Source organism: Triturus cristatus, chromosome 8, assembly GCF_964204655.1.
Source record: "Triturus cristatus chromosome 8, aTriCri1.1, whole genome shotgun sequence".
NCBI lineage: Eukaryota > Metazoa > Chordata > Amphibia > Caudata > Salamandridae > Triturus > Triturus cristatus.
Genome location: NC_140591.1, coordinates 16,671,556 through 16,695,764, shown reverse-complemented (window position 1 = coordinate 16,695,764; position 24,209 = coordinate 16,671,556). Strand labels below are relative to the sequence as shown.

At 43.1% G+C, this 24,209-nt stretch overlaps 1 protein-coding gene across 2 annotated transcripts in view; it reads right to left on the bottom strand.

Moving 5' to 3' along the window:
- Window positions 1-1,031: 1,031 nt before the first annotated feature.
- Window positions 1,032-24,209, bottom strand: part of MAB21L3 (mab-21 like 3) — a 182,637-nt gene continuing 159,459 nt past the window's right edge. For both annotated transcript variants that reach the window (XM_085620744.1, XM_085620745.1), the window contains 3 exons: window positions 20,379-20,560; window positions 9,456-9,650; window positions 1,032-7,473 (listed from right to left, as the gene is read on the bottom strand). In XM_085620744.1, the coding sequence (XP_085476870.1) occupies window positions 7,240-7,473; window positions 9,456-9,650; window positions 20,379-20,560 (611 nt within the window). In that variant the 3' untranslated portion in view covers window positions 1,032-7,239. The remainder of the gene's footprint in view (window positions 7,474-9,455; window positions 9,651-20,378; window positions 20,561-24,209) is intronic.

The window sequence follows — 24,209 nt, the reverse complement described above, 5'->3', positions numbered from 1 at the left end:
TTTCCTCGCCCTACACATACTTTACTACACATTTTGTCGGTGTTATCACACTAAACCGACATGTTGCAGTAAGCAGACAACCAGTTTCCCAAGATAATCTACTGTGTAGTCCTACGCGAAGCGCCCTTGCCAGAGCTTGCAGTCACAACGGCGCACCTGAGAAGCCAGAAGGTTCCAACAAGAGCAACTCATCTCGGATGTGTATCCTCCTGGGGTGATAACTGCATCTTAATACATGTGAAACTCTGCCCCCGCCGAGTGCATTACACTTTGGTTGTCTTTATTTACCCTAGGCGTCTCAGGCGTGCATTACTCTTTGTCTTTATTTACCCTTGGCGTCTCCGGAGCGCGTTACACTTTCTTTGTGTTTATTTACCCTTGTCGTCTCCTGAGTGCATTACTCTTTGTCTTTATTTACCCTTGGCATCTCCAGAGTGCGTATCACTTTCTTTGTGTTTATTTACTCTTGGAGTCTTTGGAGTACGTTACGCTTTGTTTGTCTTTATTTACCCTTCGCATCTCCAGAGAGTGTTACACTTTCTTTGTGTTTATTTACCCTTGGAGTCTCAGGAATGTGTTACACTTTCTTTGTGTTTCTTTACCCTTGGCTTTTTCGGAGTGCGTTACACATTCTTTGTGTTTATTTACCCTTGGCGTCTCCGGAGTACGTTACGCTTTGTTTGTCTTTATGTACCCTTGGCATCTCCAGACAGTGTTACACTTTCTTTGTGTTTATTTACCCTTGGTGTCTCCGGAGTGTGTTACACTTTCTTTGTGTTTATTTACCCTTGGTGTCTTCAGAGTGTATTACACTTTCTTTGTGTTTATTTACCCTTGGCGTCTCCAGAGTGCATTACACTTTCTTTGTTTTTTTTTACCCTTGGCGTCTCCGGGCTGTTACACTTTCTTTGTGTTTATTTACCCATGGTGTCTCTAGCCTCTTCAGTGCCCATGACGAGATAGTCTCGTCATGGAGCACGGTTGCGCTGTGCTCATGACGAGACTATCTCGTCATGGACCCCGCCCGCTAATCTAACGCCTGGCACAGGGCGGGCGGGGAAAGGGCGGGGCACTGAAGGGGCTAGAGTCTGTTACACTTTCTATGTGTTTATTTACCCTTGGCGTCTCCGGGCTGTGTTACACTTTCTTTGTGTTTATTTACCCTTGGTGTCTCCGGAGTGTGATACACTTTCTTTGTGTTTATTTACCCTTGGTGTCTTCGGAGTGCATTACACTTTCTTTGTGTTTATTTACCCTTGGACTCAACGGAATGCATTACGCTTTCTTTGTGTTTATTTACCTTTGGTGTCTCTGGAGTCTGTTACACTTTCTTTGTATTTATTTACCCTTGGCGTCTCTGGATTGCACTACACTTTCTTTGTGTTTATTTACCCTTGGCATCTCCCGACTGCATTACACTTTCTTTGTGTTTATTTACCCTTGGTGTCTTTGGAGTCTGTTACACTTTCTTTGTGCTTATTCACCCTTGTCATCTCCGGAGTGCACTACACTTTGTCTTTATTTGCCCTTTATGTCTCCAGAGTGGGTTACACTTTCTTTGTGTTTATTTACCCTTGGCATCTCCGGAGTGCGTTACACTTTCTTTTGTGTTTATTTACCCTTGGTGTCTCTGGAGTGCATTACACTTACTTTTGTGTTTATTTAACCTTGGCGTCTCCTGGCAGAGGGTAACAGAACATGAATTAATGCAATTTCTGGAGGTTAGAACCCACAATTACAGTTAAGGAAACGTGTTTCAAGATCCGTGACTGAGACTCTCCTATTCTGACTATTGCTACAGGAAAGTTTGAATGAATCAGTTTCAAAGGGTTCCTAAACTCCATGTTATTATGTTCGGATCTCAGGTTGGGGCGGACTACCACGTCCTTGTACACCCAGAGATCTTGCATGTTTCGCTCTTGTGAATAGTCCTCGCCTGTTCCTACTGGCGGAGAAGGAGTAACTGACTCTCGTTGGGGTGTATCGAGTGGCCAGTTCCTACATGTAGACACGGCATCTTGCCCTTTGTGCATTTTTAATGTTGCTGCAGTCCTTGAGTTTGATTCTGTCATTGACAGGGATCCAGTAGAGTGCTTCAATCACAGGTTTGATGAGCGTCGCTCACGGAAGAGAAGACACACTCTGGCTACTGGGTTCTGAAGCCTTTTGAGCCTGGCAATGAGTTTTTTGGAAGGTCAGTGCACATCATGGCAATCGAATCACACCAGGTCAAGCATGGCTCCTAGACTTGAGGGCCAGTCGAATGCTAGTGAATCAGACACGGGCCTCTGGTTACCAGGGTCTCAGTTGTGGCGCTATCCATGTGAGTGATCTCCTTCATCCTGTTGAACATATGGTCACGGCATGAAGTGATGTCGGTTTAAGTCTCTGGTCCATTGCCTGTTGATCGTTGGAGAGCTCTTCAATTCAATTATTGATACATGCTTGAGATCGACCTGTACTTAACTCACTCCCAAATTTTTTAAGACTTTTAATACTTTCTGTAAAACTTTATAAAATTATGAATTGAAAGACACAATTAATTTGTTTTTATGTAGGAAGCTTAATAATCTATAATTGAAATAAAAATATATCTAAGAATCTGCTCTTCATAATGTATGGCGCCAAGGGGAACTGCTAAGCGACCTGGGAAATCCAACTGACTTTGTCTTTATGAAAAGATGAGTGCAAAACCTGATGGACTCTGCTAGGAAACCTTGAAAATGAGTACAAGTAAAAACACCTATTACTCAATCATTTGTACACATGGGTGTATGCATGTACCACACCGAAAGTCATGGGGCAAGCATGGAAAGAGATGGGGGTCATCATAGGACTTCTTAATTACTAGACTTGCCCTAAATTTACACACCTTTGAGGAGATATTACAGTGGCCATATCGTCAGCATTGAACTTTAACACATACAAAGGTCACGGATGCATAACGTTAAGGCTTGGAGTGAAAACACATATCAGTTACTTCTGATAAAGGCATCATCATAGGCTGGTGAACACTAGTAGATCTGTGATGGGAGGAAGTAAACCCCATGTTCTTGGGCTGGTGAACAAACCTTTGAATTTGTTTGTGATTAAGAAACTATTGTACATAAAGGTGGGTACAATTCATGGGTTTGTTATAATGTAGATGTCAAGAATGTATCATTTGTCTTGGGGTAGGAGAATGTGCTCATGTCCCAAAAGTCTGGGGGCATCTGAAGTCAATTCCCGAATGTCACTTGTAAATGCCCCAAGGCGCTATAGTGGCAGGCAGGGGGTGGAGTCTGATGGCTATGTGTCTGACCTTGAAACCCTGAGGTCTGGGCATTAATTCAGCTTTGAAATGTTACTAAAAATCATTTGATTTGAACATTGATTGCTCTATGCTTAAAACACTGGAGTACATGAGATGGAACTTTGTAATGTGAATATGCCAACTTGATACACCAGATCTAGTACTGACATTATTGTATGCTGGTCTATAGGCAGGTTTGTGATGTATAGACATCAATATATGTCCACATTCAGGATCTGATTGTGGGGGGCTAAGGGGACGGACAGGGAAGGGGATGGGATGTTCTCAATCCGACATTATTTCATGGCTTTAATGCTCATACTGGTCAGCTCAAGAGGGGGAGGAATACATGGCTGGGGAAGGGATAAGAAAGGATAGTTGATGAAAATCCCTGGTCAAGCAATAAAAACTGATGTAAATACAGTGGTCCTGTCCTTCGGACTAGCACTGATGAGCATCTACATTTCAGCTGATATAGTTTAGGCTCTGATGGGCCTTGAGCGATGGTATCCACAGCTGAATGAGGTCTTACAGCTGAGCCTTGCAGCCAATCAGAATGTGCTCACGTGCTCCACACAGAGCAGGGATTTCTATGCTCCAAGAAGGACTGGTTTCAAAATGTTTAAAATCAACATGCATTAAATAGAGTTTTTAGGCACTGGATCTGAACCAGTGGATTGGGTTGTACATCAATCTTGAACACGAAACATTTTGGTGCAGACTTTAACTCTACACCCTTGGTCTGCACCCTTGGTCATATACTTTAGCTGCACACTCTTGGTCCAGACTTTATCTCCACAATCTTGGTCCAGTATTTAGTTCTACACCTTTGCCTGCTTTATTTAGCTCTACACACTTGGTTGTAGACTGTAGCTCCACAATCTTGGTCCAGACTTTAGTTCTACATCTTTGGTTGCTTTCTTTAGCTCTACACCCTTGGTCAGAGGCTCTAGTTCCACAATCTCAGTCCAGACTTTAGTTCTACACCTTTGATTGCTTTCTGTAGATCTACACCCCTGGTTGTAGACTTTAGCTCAACAGTCTTGGTCCAGACTTAAGTTCTACACTTTGGGTTGCTTTCTTTAGCTATACATCATTGGTTGTAGACCTTAGCTCCACACTCTTCGTCCAGACTTTAGTTCTACACCATTGGTTGCTTTCTTTAGCTTTACATTCTAGGTCGTAGACTTTAGCTCCACACTCTTTGTCCAAACTTTCGTTTTACACCTTTGGTTGCGTTCTTTAGCTATACACCTTTGGTTGCTTTCTTTAGCTCAACACCCTTGGTTGTAGACTTTAGCTCCACACTCTTGGACCAGACTTTAGTTCTACACTGTTGGTTGCTTTCTTTAGCTACACACCTTTGGTTGTTTTATTTAGCTATACACCTTTGGTTGCTTTCTTTAGCTTTACAGTCTAGGTCGTAGACTTTAGCTCCACACTCCTGGTTCTGACTTTAGCTCCACACTTTTGGTTGCAGAGTTTTGCTCTACACCTTTCGTCGCCTTCTTTCCCTCTACACTCTTGGTGCATAAACGAAGCAGACAGCTCTAAGGTAGATATCATGCAATGTCTAACGTGCCGATGGAGATCGCCTGTTGGCAAGCTGGTAGAGTTTGCACTTGTGAAGTTGTTGGCTCTTGGCAGGATCCACTGGCGTCTGTCTGAAGGGGTCAGTCTGAGTTTATTTAAGATCCAATTTCAAGGTATGTAGTCTTGGAGAGGCTACAGTTCAGCTGACAGAGCAGAAGGTGCTAGGATGGCCTCTTCTCTTCAGCTCATTACAGACGCTCTTTCCAGCCCAGGAAATGCATGTGATAACCTAAGCATTATGGGTACTGTAGCCTTGTTTTTTATTTCATTGAACTAAATTGACTAACCTGTCTGAAATCAATGATTTGTGCATGAGAAGATCAGAACAGGAGGCTTTGTCCATATTGACCTTGCATCAGGAGGTCGCCTTAGAAGGTGGCACTTGGGCCTACAAGAGGTCTTTGCTGTTTTTCAGCAAACACAGCCTGAGGTCCGAAGGGGTTGTATTGAATGTCCAATGAGAGAATCATTTATCACTCAGTGTTTCTAGTTTGCACTGGTCACCTTGAAGATTAGGTCTGCAGCAGTGGACTGTTGGATTTTAGAGGCGTCAAGTGAATATGGCTGCTAAAACCATGAGGTTGGTAGTGGCCATGCTGTCTTTCTCTTGATTTGTGTGTAGGATGCTGTTGTTCAGTACATACAGTTCAAAGTTCATGTTAATAATTCTTCGATTCCTAGACGTGGAATGCTAGACCATTGGCTCCTGACAGATTTAGTTTAAGGTCTCTTGCCATGCAGAGGTTTCTGGAGTTAAATCTTCTGGGTCTGTCTGGCTCTCAGTGACTATAGCTTAATGTCACACATGGTCCTACTAAAGCTCTTGAATGCATATTTGGAGGTCTGCAATGGTGTACAGCGGGTCCTTTCAGTAAAAGGTCTGAAGTGGTCCTACGGTGGTTCTCGTTAAAGTGCATTTTTATTTGATGTAATTTTGGGATGTTGTTCAACAGCAAATAAGCCTAAGTCTCTTCTAATTGTATGAATGTTTTGGAGGATTGCACTGGTGAATTGTTGGCTCTCAGGAGATGAAGCATAAGGTCTTCTGCGACTGCACATAAAGTCCCGGGTCTGCAATCGTGCATGGTTTTCAGACGACATAACTTCAGGACTGGTATGGTTACGACGCGGTTCATGGTGGCTTTATTTGTGGATCTGCAGTGGTGGCCATTGGTCCAGTACTGAAAGCATAATGTTGTAACTTTTTCAAGGATCTGTGGTAGTTGAGGGTTGTTCAGAAGTCAAACGTTAAGGTAAGAGATGATCGTACTGCAGTTCCTCGATCTGCGGTATTGTGACTGCACGGCAAGTCTGGTGTCTACAATGACGACTGCAGCTTGTCAGTAGATATTGCATCAGGACTAGCATCATTCTACTAAGATTTGGGATCATATTTTTTGGGGTCTGCAACTACAGTCCACGGGTAGGCAGTCATTAGAGGTGATCATACTGTTGTTTCGAGAATCTGGGGTGGCAGGCTATTGGCAGTGGTAGGTTGTTGGCCATGGTAGGCTGTTCAGGGGTGGTAGGCTGTTGGGGGTGGTGGGCTGTTGGCTCAGCAGTCATGACTTGTAATTGGAGGTGATTAGACCACACCTCTTGCATCTGTAGTGGTGGACTTTTAACTCTGACTAGTTTACGCATAAGGCCTGACATTGGGCTAGTGATGTTTTTATTGTTCAATTTTTGAGGTCTGTAGTGTTAGCCAGGTTAGAAGTGATTGTACTTTGCAGGAGTAGCTGCTGGCTGTGTTTCTTGCTGTGTTTCTTACTGATAGTCTGATGTTCTAGGTTTGGAGTCTTCCGGGTGACTAAGAGTTAGGATGTAACGTTGGAGATGTTTCTACTGTACTCGAATCTATAACTGTATACCACAGACAGTCGATGCCTAAGGTTGGAGGGCATCATACGAATGCTGATAGTTTTTCTGTGGTGCACAGTTTGAGTGGGAGGTGGTTGTACTGACATTTGTGGCACGGCAACGGAGTTTGTAGATCTCAATAGGTAGATCTGAAGACCTAACATTTCCGTCTTTGATTGTGGTACCATCTTTTGAAGTTTTGCAGAGTTGAGTCGTGTTCAGTTTGCTGCCACCTCTCGTCACATAAGGTACATTTCTGAGGTAGCAACACTGAAGTTTTGGGTGCCACTTTCTAGGATCTGCAATGTTAGATTTCGGTGTGCACGGCCTAATGATGTTCAATAATGATGCCGATGGCCATTAAACCGAACTCTAGAGGGCACCAGCAGCATGAGGTCCCATTGGCTTGCGGCGTGGATAGACTAACTGGCCAAAGTCACAGTGAGTTCTTGCAACAATATTTCAAATATTCGAAGGAGTGGACCTGATGACACTCATCGGATGTATTTTGCCGGGTTCTTTATGAATCCGTCCATCTTGAGGACCATGTGGTCCAAGTCTGTGGTGTTTGTGTACTTCAGCAAGTTGGTGCCTCTGACAAAGTAGTGCTTCAGAAAGTGTTGGCTCACACACTTGCGCAGCTTCATGAACAAGCGCAGGAAGCACTTCTTGAAGTTCTTCCAGTCCTTTGCACGTGGGTACTTCTCGCAAGTCCAAAGCAGCAGCGTCTGCAGGAGACAAGAAGGAAAAACATTTTAGGGGATGAAGGGTTGAATCTGGCTCCTCTCAGTTTAAGATGCTCATATGGATGAACAATGATGGAATATCTGAACATGTCGAGTCTGCCCAATGTTAGCTCAGCAGCAGCCTACGTGTGTTTATAAACCACCACGGCTTACTGTACAACACACGATGGCCGTCGCAGCTATGGGGCTAGCTCAATGTTACCGGCGCTCTTGGAATGAGTTGGTAGGGTCAGCCTGCTCCAGCCAACAAAAGCAGGAGAAAGTAGTCTGATAAACAGGGAGTAGGGTGAGCGGTGAAGCAGCACAAGAGAGCTTGGCCTGCTCAGCATCTAGGGGCCACATCCACCTTAAACACCGGATCTTCCCTGGGTACATGGAATGGATGACTGGCTGTAGGAAGTGACAGGACGGAATCAGTCCTACTAGCCTTGCTCTCTAGGATGCGACATTTTCAAAACTTCGAGGTCATATTTATGAAGGCTTTGTGTCATGCTTGCATCATGCAACGTGGTACGTGCACGACACAAACTTCTCAGTCATATTTATGAAGCCTTACTGTGCAAGGGAGACATTCCATGGGTATTACAGTGGGTATTCCCACGCAAATCTCATGTTTTTTGACACATTACCAGATTTACAAAACCTGGAAAACCTGGGAATGCGCCAAAAAGATTCACCTCCCCATGAGAGGCATAAAGAGGAGAAATACCTTTATTTTTCCCCTTTTTCTCCTCTATTTGTACTGGATCCTGCAGCACACATAGAAAGAGGAAAACGCCTCTATGAATTGTTTTTCTGCAGGAAGGCGCCCCTTCCTGCACAAAAACACTTCTGCCAACAACACAGGCACTCTTGCACCATGGTGCAAGGGGGCCTGCGATGGCGCTAGGCTGCCGAAATGGCGCAACTGCAGGGGAAACTGACAAAAATGCACCATATTGGATAAATGCAGCGCATTCCTACCCTTCCCTGTGTACTAGGGCAGCGCAGCAAGGTAACTTGCTGCGCTGCCCTGCGCCAACATTCTAATAAATATGGCCCCAGGTATCCTAATGACTTCAGTGGATGAATCAATCCCTTCTGGGGGCACTGTGGAGACCCTGGCCTCTGGGCACATCTGAGCATGTTGGGCCGATGTCTTCAAGCTGGGTGGCATTCTTACAGGATGCACGCTTCACCTCCAGCCCTTCACATAGGAACAAACAGGGGCAAGGGAGAGAGAAGGCTGTTTATGTGAGGTCATTTCCCCGAGAGGAGGCATGAAACCAAGCAGCAGGGGCTAGCTCAGCCCCTTTTATCTTAGGGGGTCTGCAGGCTGCAACAACATGTCTAGAGTTAAGAGTCCCTGTGACTGAGGGCCACAGGATTTCCATGTGTGATGAGCCCTTGTGTCTGTCTGTATCCTGTAGAGGGTCTGGTTCTGGGCACTGAGCTCCTGGTACAGGCACATCTTTTTCTTTTGTGGTTTGGTGCGCGACATCCAGTCATCACTCAGCTGGCTTTTTAACTGTTTAATTTGATTGGTTTAGTGGTGAACTTGAGTTTCAATGTTTGTGCGTGGTAATGTAAATATACATGGGTATAAATACTTTAAAACCTTGGTTTACGGTGACTTCTTCTGACCTATGTGATGGGGTCTAGACAGGTGCCAGTATACAGAGAATGTGACAATGTCCATGAGGGCATTCATGGTAATGGATTAACTGCATGTGAGCTTGTCAGATGACAGGTATGGTCGGGTACAATGTCACACGTGACAGTGGAGTCCAGCCAGCAGGTGAGACACCGGTCCAAATGAACACAGCTGATTAGGGACCATTTAGCAGGTACATGGCTGGGCAATATTAAACATGTGATTTGGATTAACCCCCTCTAGTACGAACAAGAGCTTCGCATTCTCCCATAGCTGCTCCCCATACCCCCCTGGTACCCACATGCCCTGAATTCCGAAGCCTCCCACTCACCTGGATGTGATAGGCAGTGATGACCGGCTTGCAGCCAGGGCACCAGAAGTCCTCTTTCAGCTGGCGAATGACCCGGAAGCACTTGAGCCGACAGCCCCCATCCTCATCGATGCCCTCCAAGAGCACTCGCTCCGCCCGCGTGAAGGACAGCTGCCAGTGGTAGTTGGAGCGAGCCATCAGGTTAAAGCCGAAGGACTGCAGGGAGGAGAGAAAGGTCACCACTGAGAGGATAAGGAGTAAATAAAACCTGAGCCCTCTCAGGGATGTGACACAAGGGGTAAATAAAACCTCAGCCCTCTCAGGGACGTGACACAAGGGTAAATAAAACCTCAGCCCTCTCAGGGACGTGACACAAGGGTAAATAAAACCCCAGCCCTCTCTGGGACGTGACACAGGGGTAGATAAAACCTCAGCCCTCTCAGGGACGTGACACAAGGGGTAAGTAAAACCTCAGCCCTGTCAGGGATGTGACACAAGGGGTAAATAAAACCTCAGCCCTGTCAGGGACATGATACCGGATACATAAAACCTCAGCCCTGGCAGGGATGTGACACAAGGGGTAAATAAAACCTCAGCCCTGTCAGGGACATGACACCGGATAAATAAAACCTCAGCCCTCTAAGGGACGTGACACAAGGGGTAAATAAAACATCAGCCTTCTCAGGGATGTGACACAGGGGTAGATAAAACCTAAGCCCTCTCAAAGAATAGACATAAGGAGTAAATAAAACCTCAACCATCTCAGGAGTATGACATAAGAGGGGCGTGGCTTCGATGCTGGCGCAAGATGGCGGCGTTCCTTTGAGCTCCGGAATGGATGTGGAGCTTTTTCATTTCTGTGGCCTCTCCAATGCTGTACCTGCTAATTCTGGATGCGGTCCTCGGCTCTGCACCATCGGCGGTGACTCCGCATGCAGTTTTGAAACATGCAGGTGCAGTCTGTGACCCGTGTGCCGCAGCGGTGATTCTCCTCATCTAGACGCGAGTGGCTGCCATTTCAGGTTGCGTTGCTCGCAATAATTCAATATATATGTTTTTTTTCTCTGCTTATTCACTTTGACTGTTTTTTTGCATCGCTGAACTAGTGGGTTTTTTTCACACAGTTTTGTTCTGGCTAAAGTAGTGGTGATTTGGCACCCTCTAACCGTTTGATGTCTCCTCAGTGAAGGAGTAATTCCCTAACATGTCTGCCTACAAGTGACGTTGACTATGTGCAGCCTGGGTCTGCTTCCTCCATGTTCCTATTGTTGGTAGTCCACTGTGGTCCTTCTCTGTGATGTCTAGGAGCTCTTGACAAGTGTGTCAACAATGAGCTGTCAATATCCTCTCTAGTGTATGGGCTGTATTCGTTCCTCTCAAATCCTTACACGACATCCAACTCATTATAGCAAGATGGCCAGTGATTTGCATACATCTTCCAAACCGTCTTCCTCAGGAACAAAACAAAAGAGAGCGAAAAACGAGCCTCCTTCTCCTATTTTGTCCTCCCAGAATCCTGTCTTAGACTCTATCTTAGATGAGGTACGTGGTCTTCAACCATTTATGTACACAAATAATGAAAAAGTGCAACAAATTCAGGATTGATGGATTGGTATGGAGGGGAAGATGTCGGAGTTAGAACAACGTGTGGGGGATGTTCAAGATATAATTACCAAGATACTTATGTTAGAACAAGAAATCCAAAAGCTTAAACTACACACCGAAGACCTCAAAAATTGAAATAGACAGAACAATCTTTGTCTTTATGGCTTTCCTGAGAACATTGAGGGCTCTGACCTTCTGACCTTCTTGAAGAAATTTCTTACTGACCTCCCGGATCTTCAATCTTCACTGCCTCTCAACATTCAGCGTGCACATCGTTTGGGCCATCATCAATTTCATTCAATTAAACCATGCGGCATCATAATGCTCTTTTTGGAATTCCCTGACTTGATGCGTGTCCTGAAGGCTGTCAAAGATAAACGTTGTCTTATTTGGTCTGGCCATAACCTTTTTATTTCACAGGATGTTTCAAATGCAACCATTGCTCATCGAAAATAATTCCTTGCTCTTCGTCCCCAGATGAGACACTTGAACATTCAATATGGCATTCTATATCCATGCCTTTGTAAAATGACCCATGAAGGCACCTCACCTTATTTTGATGACCCGGCTAAACTGAATACTTTTCTGCGTAGTATTACAAATCATAACATGGAGACTAATGCTTGTTACTTTCAAATATACCTAAGTTCTCTCACAGTATGTTTTGACTTCTGCTCCGATTATATATTTCTTTATATCTATGACTAATCTCCTTTTTATGTTTGCTTTCTTGTATTTTCTTTTCCTTTGTATGATACTGATATTCCTAATTTTTTCGCATGATATGTCTTACCTTACTCAACAGTCTCTATGTTTCCCCTTAATCTGATGCTACTTGTACAATTTTTTATTTTATTTTTGTTTTCTTCTCCGTTGCCGTTCTTGCTCTCAGAGTTAACCTGACCTTTGCTTACCTTTTTACTGTCTCAATTCAGATCTGGATCTTTATCCTTGATCTGTCTCTAATTTCTCTCTATCCTATTTCTTTCCACTCACCCCTCTCTCTCTCGTACTTGACTTTGTTCTTTCTCATCTCCCCCTCTCACAAATCTCATTCTTACAGGAGTGTTTTCTTTCTTTATTTTTTGTTCCTCTTATAACTATCTTGGTATATTATTTTATGGTTGTTAAATTTTGTCTTTTTGTCTTTTTATTGGTCTTGCAGCCCATTGCGCCTGCTCACATATACTTTCCCTCACCCCACAACATGTTTAATATTGTCTCGTGGAATGCCCATGCTCTGGGTCAACCCGTAAAGCGTTTAAAAGGTACTTTCTCATCAACTTAATACACATGTTGCTTTTTTACAGTATACACATTCTAATGATGTTGAATCATTTAAACTTAAACGTCAATGGGTTAATCAGGTCCTTTTTTTCTCCTGCTGTTAATCGTGGTGTGGCCATTCTATTCCACAAGTCACTGAATATTCAAATTTTATCAACTAAATTTGATGCGAATGGACAATTGGTTTTGGTTGACGCTATTATATTTCAAAAGCAAGTCACCTTTCTCACTATTTATTGCCCTATTAAATCTGACCCTGAATTTTGGCATAATATTAAATTAAAACTTTCCTCTATTTCTAATCCCAAAATCATTCTTGCCATTGACTTTAATGATTGGTTAGAGCAGTTCTCTGATAGAAAGTATAAGTGTAAATTTAAACCTGACAAGTCTCACTAAGCTTTTCAATCTGCCATTTCGTCTCATCTATTCTTTGATGTATGGAAAACTTGTAAAACTGATGTATGTGAATTCACATTTTTTTTCACTGTACATCACACTATGTCTCGTATTGATTATATTTTGGTTTTCAAATCACTACTCCCTTCAATTTAATCATCTGAAATCGGTTCTATTTTAATTTCCGATCAAGTTCCTGTTTTGTCTTCCTTTGATATGTCCCTCAACAGCTTTAAACAGGGCCGTTGGCGTTTTAATTATACTTTGATGTCAAACCAAACCTTTATTTTGGACGCAACTTCTTTTATTAATGAATTTTTTCAAATGAATCAGTCTGAAGATACCTCTGTTCACAATAACTGGGATGCTTTTAGAGCTTCCTTCAGGGCCTTCACTATTGCCTACTCGGAGGAAAGAAAAAAGCATTGAATGCTAACTACCTCTCAACTCTTCAACATGTAAAGGCTCTCGAGCATACCTACTTCACCTCAAAATCCTCCTCGAGTTTACAGGATCTGATTAAAGCAAGTCTGCCTTGAATAAGATTGCTACGGTCGACGCTTGCAATGTCCTCCTGAAAAATTAAGTCCAAATACCATGAAGGCCAAAATAAGGCTGGTAAAATGTTAGAAAATTATTTAAAAATCATATTGGAATGAAAACCTATTGGTCCTATTCGTTGTGAACATAGTAACAAGATGCTGTCCTCTGATTCTGATATTGTAAACGCCTTTCAGTCCTATTATGAACTATTATATACAGAAGACACAACCCCTTCCGAATGTGATATCAAATCTTTTTTCCAGGGACTCCCCAACCCTCCCTCCCTCCCTCCCTCCATTCCTGATACTCTATTACCCCTTGAAAAAAGATATTTTTCTTCAGGGAATTTCTGATGCTCTTAAGTCTTTTAAAAAAGCTAAGGCTCCTGGCCCTGACGGTTTTTCCGTTGAACTTCTTTCGTTTCTTTCCTCTATTTTTACTCCCAAATTACTTGAAATTTTTAATTCATTTTTGTCTAGATCTAAAGCCAGTGGCTCTTTCCTGGAAGCCCTTAATGTCATTACCCCAAGCCATATAAAGACTCTACCCTTTGTAAAAATTACCAGCCCATTTCACTAATCAATTACGATTGTAAAAATGTTGCAAAAAGTTTGGCAACTCGTTTGAAGAACATAATCCCCCCATCCTATTAAACCTGACCAGGCTGATTTTATTAAGGGCAGGCTTGCATCCAATATTTTCTGAATGTTCTCCAACATTCTTGCCTTTGTGAAAAAATATTCCTCTCCCCTAGCAGCCTTGCGGCTTGATGCTGAAAAAGCTTTTGATCATTTAAGTTGGCAATTTATGTTTTTTACTCTTCGTTGGTTTGGTTTTGGCCATGAATGTATTTCTTTTATCAAACTGTTATATGTGTTTGTTAATGGTCATTCCTCTCCCTATTTTAAGCTACATAGAGGCACTAGACAAGGTTGTCCCCTCTCTCTACTTTTTCTTCTCTGTTTAGAACCCTTTCTTGAGCGTATGAAATGTAACCCGTATATAACTGGTTTAAAATTCAATTCCAGAGAAATCAAACTCTCTGCTTATGTAGATGACATTCTTATCTATATGTCTAATCCCTCAACTTCCCTGGATCCTTTTGAACAAGAGATTGTTTTATATTCCAATAGCTCTGGTTACAAGATAAATTTTGCTAACACCGAGACTTTACCACTAAATTTCTCATGTTATCGCTATATGTTTGAAAAGACTAACTTTACATGGTGTCCCCATAAGATTAAATACCTGGAGGTATGATTCTCCCCCACCATACCTGATACACTAGCCCAGAATTTTACCGCCTTAATACTTAAACTCCAAAAATTACTATCTTCCAGATCTATTTTTATCCTGGTGGGGTAGATTAGACACCATTAAAATGATGATTCTCCCTCATGTTCCTTTTATGCTTTCTATGTTAACCTTCAAAATTCCTAATTTTTATTTTTCCCAAATCATTTCTATTTGTACTAAAGTTCTTTGGAATAACAAACTTGTTCGTATTGCTTTGTTTAGGCTAACCCGACCAAAGGCTGATGGTGGTGTACGATTTCCCGACTCCATTCAACCTGATGACACCGTTATACAATATTGCTAATGATTTCATCCCCAGAGCTTCCTTCACATATAAGTCTCTGTCCTCCCCCCATCACTACGAGGAATAAATCCACTATCAAACTTTCATGGGAGAAAGATCTATCTCAATCATTATTTATCCATCAGTGGGATCTATTATAGCGTAAAATGTTTGGTCTCTCTAAAGCTGCCAATATTACACAATCTTTCTTATTGCATTCAATAAGGCTGTTATTACTCCCTCTTTCCTTCATAAAATTGACTCCTCTGCCTATCCCTTATGCTGGTCATGTCTCTCCTCTGTTGGTACTTTGACTCACCTACTTTATTATTGTCCTAAAGTCAATCAATTTTGGAAAGCTATTTGGTCAAAATGTTTAATGATTTTTAAATGTAATCTTCTATTATTGATCCAAAATATTTTTCTTGGTATTTGATCTGCTGATTTTGATCATCTATCTTCAAAACCTGTTTTACTTGACCTTTTTATTGCTCTTTCTTTCAAAGTTATACTAACTTGTTGGAAAGACAACTCTAAATTATGTACTTTGGCTTGGTAGAACCTTATTTGTGACGGACATAGAATATCTACCGTTTCTTCTTTTTCACCATCTCAAAAAATTAAATTCAATCTACTTTGGTTACCTTTTATCAATTTTCTATCTTCACACTGGTCATCTACCTAAAACTCATGGTTTTACTTTTTGTTTTTCTTCTTTTTCTCTTTCTCTCTTTTGTTTCTTCTTTGTAATCAATCCCTTTCTCTCTCTCCCCCTTTTTGTAAAAAATACATTAAACATAAATAATCATTATTGGTTCATTCCGTTTAACACTAGATTTGTATTTCATATTTTCATGTTCCTCAAGGATTCCTCATTCAAACAGGGTTATTAACTTTGTACTCTGTTTAACCTGTTATATTTTGCTTAACTACTGTACTGTTTACTATCCTTCACTTTTTTGTTTAAAAATACCAAACAAAAAAAAAGGAATGTGACACAAGGGGTAAATAAAACCTCAAATGTTTCAGGGACATGACACGGGATAAATAAAGCATCAGCCTTCTCAGGGATGTGACGCAAAGGTAACTAAACCTGATCTCTTTCAGGGACATGACACAAGAGGTAAATAAAACCTTAGCCCTCTCAGGGATGTGACACAAGGGTAAACAAAACTTCAGCCATCTCAGGGAGGTGGCACAAGTGGAAAAGTTGCAAAGATCACCTCTGCAAATTTCAGTAGGGAATTATAGAAATATAATTGAGAATGATTGTCACTACAGAACCTGTTCATCATCATCCAACTGGTGTCTGGCCTCAGGTTCGAGCTCCCACCTCAGGACATATATAAAAGAAGGGGTGATATCAGGGATATGAAGAGAGGATGAAGAAAGATGATGATGGAAGATGAGGAGAGATAAAGGAACAGGAAAAATAAAAAGAGAAGGAGTGAGAGGAAAGAGAGAAGATCGACAGGGACAGTGAAATAGAGAAAAAGGTGGAACAAGAGAGGCGATCCTTGGGTTTTTGTTGGGTAATTGTCAATGTTTTTCAGGAAACAAAGAGAAAGTGAAAGAGAGAAAAAAGTGAATAGACTAATGCAAGACCATGCAACAATGAGGTAAAGGATTAGCAACAAAGTGAAATGGGATACAGAGCGGATTAACTATGAAGAGAATGGTGTGATCAAGTGTGCTGTGGGCAGCAGAAGAAGTAAAAGAAGTATTGATATGTTCTGAGCATAGACCAAAAGAGGACAGGGAAAGACCATAAAGTCAAAGATTGTTTATGCATTGATAGGCCGCTTAACCACAGGTTAGAGTTAAAGAGATTCTCTGAAACTAAATGCAATTTCTACAGGACCACCACCAGCTGTGGCCAGTTGAGATCTATCTCCATGTTGGCATCTGCACTTCATCCTCAATCCAAGAGTTCACAGTATTTTTTTGATTATTAAAAATTCTCAATTCTTCCAAAGATTCATTAGCAGGGTCCATAAAGTTTCATCTTTGCCAGTTTTGGTTCAGATTCTAAGATGTTGGTTGTGTTCAGTGAGTATGGCACGGATGTATGTCGTTACAACGCACACTTTTACAATGCATGCACTTACAACGCATTTTTTACAACGCACAATCCATTACAACGCATGACACTACAACGCATTTTTAAAAACTACCTTTACAACGCATTCCATTACAACGCATACTACCATTACAACGCATACCATTACAACGCATAATATTAAATTGCATTTAAGGTAAGTATTAGATAGTATAGGGGTAAAAATTACTTTTCTAACTCCAGGGGGTGCAACAGTAGGGTAAGTGTTGGATAGTATAGGGGTAAAAATTACTATTCTAACTCCAGGGGGTGCAACAGTAGGGAAAGTGTTGGATAGTATAGGGGTTAAAATTACTATTCTAACTCCAGGGGGTGCAACAGTAGGGTAAGTGTTGGATAGTATAGGGGTAAAAATTACTATTCTAACTCCAGGGGGTGCAACAGTAGGGAAAGTGTTGGATAGTATAGGGGTTAAAATTACTATTCTAACTCCAGGGGGTGCAACAGTAGGGTAAGTGTTGGATAGTATAGGGGTAAAAATTACTATTCTAACTCCAGGGGGTGCAACAGTAGGGAAAGTGTTGGATAGTATAGGGGTAAAAATTACTATTCTAACTCCAGGGGGTGCAACAGTAGGGAAAGTGTTGGATAGTGTAGTTTAATATTATGCGTTGTAATGGTATGCGTTGTAATGGTAGTATGCGTTGTAATGGAATGCGTTGTAAAGGTAGTTTTTAAAAATGCGTTGTAGTGTCATGCGTTGTAATGTCATGCGTTGTAATGGATTGTGCGTTGTAAAAAATGCGTTGTAAGTGTAGTGCGTTGTAAAAGTTGCGTTGTAAAGGTTGTTCCCCGTATGGCACCAGTGTTTGAAGGTGGCAGTCTTTCAGAAGGCGTGATCCATCTCAAGGTGATCACCATTATTTTACTCAAGACTTGGATTTTGCTTCTCCGAAAGTGACCTGCGTTCAGAGATGAGTAGCTGGTCTACCGAGACGGTACAACCAAGAGGAAGGATGTTTGAAGTTACGATGGCGACACTGTTCTCTACGGGTCTCGTTGCCTCTGTGTAGTGGATCGCATGCGCTCAATCATGGCATCAAAGCCTTGGCAGTCCCACCATGCCCTTGCAGCCGAGGGGCAATCCATGGTCCAATATCGCCACGGCGGAGTGTACAACAGAGAATCTACACTCAATAGAGAGATCTTTGGTAGCTGATATTTAAGCCCAAATAACAATGGGACACGACATTTCTGCTGTGGATATTCTGCCATAACAAAGATTGTTAAGAAAGTCAACGCTTGAGATGCTTTTGCAGCGTTCTTTGGCATGTTAAGGAAATCTCTCCTCCATTAGAGGTGGATTAAAGACATTGGTTGACATTTTACCAAACGGCAAGAAGAGTGCGATTTGGTAGAGTTTTGTGGTTGTTCGTGGTGGTTTGCGTCATCCGAGGCCACGATTCCTTAAGAAAGGTCTCAAGGATGAACTGTAGACTGGTCAGTGAGTCGTTCTGAAGCAAGCGCCGATAAACTTGGCTCAACCTGATGGTCTAAAGGGACATTAAGGGATATGATCCCTCCTTCAGCCCTTCATTCCATAGGAAGCTCGGAGAGTCCAGTTAAACTGACGCCAGATTAATGGTGGTTATGGGAGGAAGAACACGTGAGTGGGGTTAGTGCGCATCACGCGTGAGGTCCCATCTGCCAGGGTCCATGTGGTTGTTTTTCTCCCGCTGAATGCACCTAGGGTCATGTTTTGGCCGGAAGTGACGAGGGTCTTGATATATCTTGAGAACTGTATTCCAACGTAAGCAGTGTCATAGGGGTGGCATCACATTTCTAGTTTCCAAGATAAACATGAGATTCATTTTTGTCCGTGCCTGTGCTGCAGTTTTATCTACAATGAGTTTGTGCTCAGAGTTCAACTTCTCTCCACAGTCCCAACTGCAGAGCAGGAAATCCGACTCTCAACGTATTTGTAGATTTTGCGTTTATTAGTTCTCTATTAGTAAAAGTTCTTCACAAACGTGTACTTTGAGAGGCAAGTTAGTTGGATAATAATGTTCAGTATTTTTTGTAATCAATTTGATAGGTGGACCCCCGTATCTTCTTGTCCCCCATCATTTCTTCTGCCCACAAGTTTCTTTTTTTGGCTCCTTTATTTCCCTTTCTTCTGCTTTCTTCTCCTACTACCCTGTTACTTCCGTCACCTTAATGGGGGACGCCCTTTGGGTCTGAACCCCAGGGTCATTGACACGACTTAAAAGGAGTTACAAGTGAACATTTTACCCTTTCAATCACCCTTTAGCTGATCGGGCTGCAGAGTCCACACAAACATTGCATCAAATAAAAATACTTTTTGATGAGAAAACACCTACCTATATTAGACTTTGAAGAAATCCCAGAGAACATAGAATACAGGAAAGTGTGCGGCCGAGGTTAGGCCTGGGCAACATTGGCATCATTTCCTTCTCAGACATTGCGTGGCATGCCCCAAAAAGACAGGACAGTATGCATTTGTCTGAGAAATGCTGGTTTGGGCATTCTGCGCCATGCCTTAGTGTGAAATACATGCTAGCGCCCATTTGTGTAATGAGAGGGGTGGGGGGGGGGGGGGGGGAGCGGATGAAAGGAGCACACGCAGAAAGAGAAAGAGACAGGGCAGTGACGGAGAGGGGGTGAGAGTGTCTGAGACATGTTGAAGGAGGGACCTCAGGAACAGGTGTGAGGTTTAAAAAACTGTCACCTGATATTGAATAAAAATCAGTGTTATTGAGCAGAGCTAAAGCCAATAGACCGGTCTCACGTGTTCTAAGGGTGGGTGCAGTGTGACGTGTCTGGATGCTCTTACCGAAAACACATATGGAGGCACCCGAATACTGGTTGGGGTTCGCGCTGCATTGCGCACATGATTCTAGTTCATAAGTTTTAGGAACCCCCATATTTCCATAGGGCAGGGCTCTTGTGAAGGGTCCTACTGATGGCTGTGTCAGGAGCCCAACCTTGGAGGGGACGTGGGTGCACTGGTTGTGACGGAGGAAGGGCAGGGCAGGACACCTGGGGGCCTCTGGGTCGTGGAAGGAAAGAGGCATGACAGGGGCTGGGCAGACAAGGGTTAACAAGGACACCACACGTCAAGGGGCTGCCAAGAGGAGGGATTAGCATGTGTATGTGTGTTTTGTGTTTCTTAAACACAGACTGTCCCGGTCCAGGCACTATCTTGGTGCTAAATCCAGTCAAAGACCACAGGAAAGGGGTGACAACATGGACAGCAGCGAATAAACTGATAATTCAGTGGAAAAGTATCAGATCGCACCATGAGGGGACCCCAAGACTAAGATAAGAGCCAGTGGACCACCAGAGGAGCATCTACAACACAAGTAAGGGGGGGCATCTTCCCTCGATCACACAGAAGCGCTTACAGCCCCCCTAGGGCCACTCTATTCCATCCCCACCCGCCCCCTCCTACCTTGACAGACCGTACTTTGTCGTTGGACGGCCATCGTTTCAGGAAGCGCGGCCAGCGGGCCTTCTTGGACCAGCAGGTTGGGACCTCCACCGTGGGGACCAGCTCCACCTCCACCTGATGCTCGGACGTTTCCACGGCGACCCGTACCACTGGTCCCAACGTCTCAATAATGGCCACCCTATCTGCAAGAACCAACGTGAGACGTCATGAGAGGTGCATTAACAGCATAGAAGGGTCTGCTCTCAGACCTTAAATGGCCGCCATCTCTGACCAGCATCCATTGGTCTGCAGGAACTGATGTTCGCTGCAAGGCCCCCAGAGTGTCCTTAAGATATATGTTGTACTGAACGTTAAACAAAAGGACCTCTCTGGTCCCACATCAGGTTTGTGGATAAAGGAAGGCACAAATATGGTGACGCACGTACGAGGCCACAATGCTCACCATGGCATCTATCTCTGGTCTTCTCACCTTCTCGGTCTGCAGTCAGAGCCCTGGAGAGACACTTCTGTCCTTCAAGTCCAGATCTGTGGCATCTGAGAGAGATCACAAAGGGTGTGAGAGGAGACCATACATCTGGTGGACCCTACAAATCTCTTCTCCTTTTATGGGATCTGACAGGGCTCTGGCCCGAACCACTCCTTGCTTGGGCATGGCAATGCCCTAGAATCTAGATGAAGAGCAGGCTTCACGTCTTGTACGTATCCATCCTAATATCTTTTGAAACCCATCAAGCCCATAGTATCAGGGGCTATAAACCCAACCTAGAGGACTTGGCCTCTTGCTCACTAGGAGTCGGCCTGGGTAAAACTATCTGCCGGGCTTCAGAATGAATGTGATTACAGGTTTCCATCTACAGAGTTTGCGTAAACGCCCCAATGCCACAGACAGCTTCATCAAAGGAGTCCTGGGGCCCAGGGGTCATTCCACACCTCTCAGGATTTCTGGAACCGTCTTGTACTGGTTCTGCACATGCTCAGAACAAAAGAATCACAAATGTCCCACACAATATACTGGAATATCTGTGGAATATCAGCAGTGTTGGTGGGATTTTGAGGGAATTTGTACACCATTCTGCAGAATAGATTTGGCCCATTGTGGCAGAGCTTCCTAAAAGCACCACTGCTCTCCCAACTGTAAATATATCTCCTGATTTTAAAAGGGGAACTTTGAGGCCGCTCTCTCCACTGGTTGGTTTAGGGTCAATTTTGATTGTTGGTAGAAAGGTAGTGACCCCAGTGCAGAGCACTGAAATGACTGCTCTGGACTCCCGTCTCTAGGAGCATCTAGACAGCGTTAAGTGTTCCATTGGGTGATTGGTAATTCCACAGGACTCTTTCTTTCTAGAATAAACAACATCACTAAATAACCACTGGACATACAGGCACATGCATCAACAAAGACTTTTGGGATTCCTTAATTGCGATTTTCAAGGAATCGCAATTAAGGAAGTGCAAAAGCCTATGCATGTAGGAATCACTATAAAAATAGCGATTCCTACAAATTCCTTAATTGCGACTCGCAAATTGCGAGTCGCAATTAAGGAATGCCGTCCCATTCATTCCTATGGGCCTCAAGACCCATAGGAATGAATTGCAGATTGCATGAGCAATTTGCGAGTACCAGTAGGTACTCGCAAACTGCTCATGCAATTTCAAGGGTGCAAGGGTGTCAAAATGACACCCTATTGCACCCCTGAAATTCATCTGTGCACATATGTTGCACACACACATGCTCTAAGGGCATGTGTGTGCGCAACATGAAACTTAGAAAAATGCACAAAAGTGCATTTTTTAAAGTTTTTGCAAATTACCATGAAGTTCAACTTCATGGTAATTTGCTCCCCCTATTAGCGAAATCGCTAATTTTTGCACTTTCATGCATTGCATTTCAGGAATCTCAATTTGGGATTCCTTAAATGCAATCGTAATTTAAGGAATCGCAATTTAGAGATTCCTTAAATTGTTATTTTTGCATTTGGGATGATGCATCCCAAATGCAAAAACTACCGGTCGCAAAGGGGCAGATTCTGAGAATCTGCCCGTTTGCGACCGGTTTTTACATTGATGCATGTGCCTGTAAGTCTTGATTGAACCACTAGACCACGCCTCAACTAAACCACTAAACTGTGTCTCTAATGTACCATAGATCGCATCACGAATTAACCACTAGACCGAGTCTCTAATGTACCACTAGGCCACGCCTCAAATGAAACTCGTGACCACTTCTTGAGAGAACTACTAGAACACGTCTCAAATGCACAACTAGACCACGTCTCTAACAATCTACAAGACCACTTCTCAAATGAACCACTAGACCACATCTGAAATGAACCACAAGACCACTTCTCTAACAATCTACTAGATCACATCTCTAACAAAGTACTAGACTAAATCTCTAATGAATGGCTAGATCATGTCTCCAATAAACCACTAGATTATGTCTCTAATGAACCACTAGACCAAGTATTGATTAAACAACTTAACCACTAGACCACAACTCTAATGAATCACTAGACCACGTCTCTAACAAACCACTAAACCAAGCCTCTAATGAACCATTAGATCACATCTCTAATGAATCGCTAGACCACATCTCTTATTAACCACTAGACCACATCTTAAATGAACCACTAGACCATGTCTCAAATGAACCACTAGACCACGTCTCAAATGAACCACTAGGTCATGTCTCAAATGAACCACTAGACCACGTCTCAAATGAACCACTAGACCATGTCTCAAATGAACCACTAGACCATTTCTCAAATGAACAACTATACCACGTCTCAAATAAACCACTAGACCATGTCTCAAATGAACCACCAGACCACGTCTCAAATGAACCACCAGACCATGTCTCAAATGAACAACTATACCACGTCTCAAATAAACCACTAGACCATGTCTCAAATGAACCACTATACCACATCTCAAATGAACCACTAGACCATGTCTCAAATGAACAACTATACCACGTCTCAAATGAACCACTAGACCATGTCTCAAATGAACCACTGGACCACGTCTGAAATGAACCACTAGACCAAGTCTTGAATGTACCATTAGACCACATCTAAAAGGGTTGACTAGCCCACATTTTACCAGAGCCACAGAACCACATTTTAATGTAACAGCAAAATCATCTCATAATCTAATCACTAGACTACATCTCATCATAGCCATAACTTTACATTTCATCTTAGCAATAAGACTACATTTCAGCTGAGACACAAGACACATCTTAACTTAACCACTAATTTGAAGCTCAACTTAACCTGTAGCTCATGTCTCAACTTCACCACTGATGCAAATTTCAATTCCACCACTGGAGCAAAACTCAACTTCTTCACTCGCGCACCTTTCAATTTCATCACTGGAACACATTTCTCCATCACCACCAGAGCCTTTTCTCAGTTCACGACACAAAGAGAGCATGTGTTTGAAGAAGATAGAAGAGCCCTTCCCTGTTGGGGCACTGTCCTGAATTCCACAACGTGTGCTACTCTGAGCTTTGGTCTATGATGTCCTCCTTGTGTAGGCAAAAACACCATCACAAGCATAGGCAGACACACCATCACCGGCACAGGCAGACACACCATCACCGGCACAGGCAGACACAACATCACCGGCACAGGCAGACACACCATCACCGGCACAAACAGACACACCATCACCGGCACAGGCAGACACATCATCACCGGCACAGGCAAAAACACCATCACAGGCATAGGCAGATACACCATCACCTGTACAGGCAGACACACCGTCACCTGTACAGGCAGACACACCATCACCGGCACAGGCAGACACACCATCACCTGCACAGGCAGA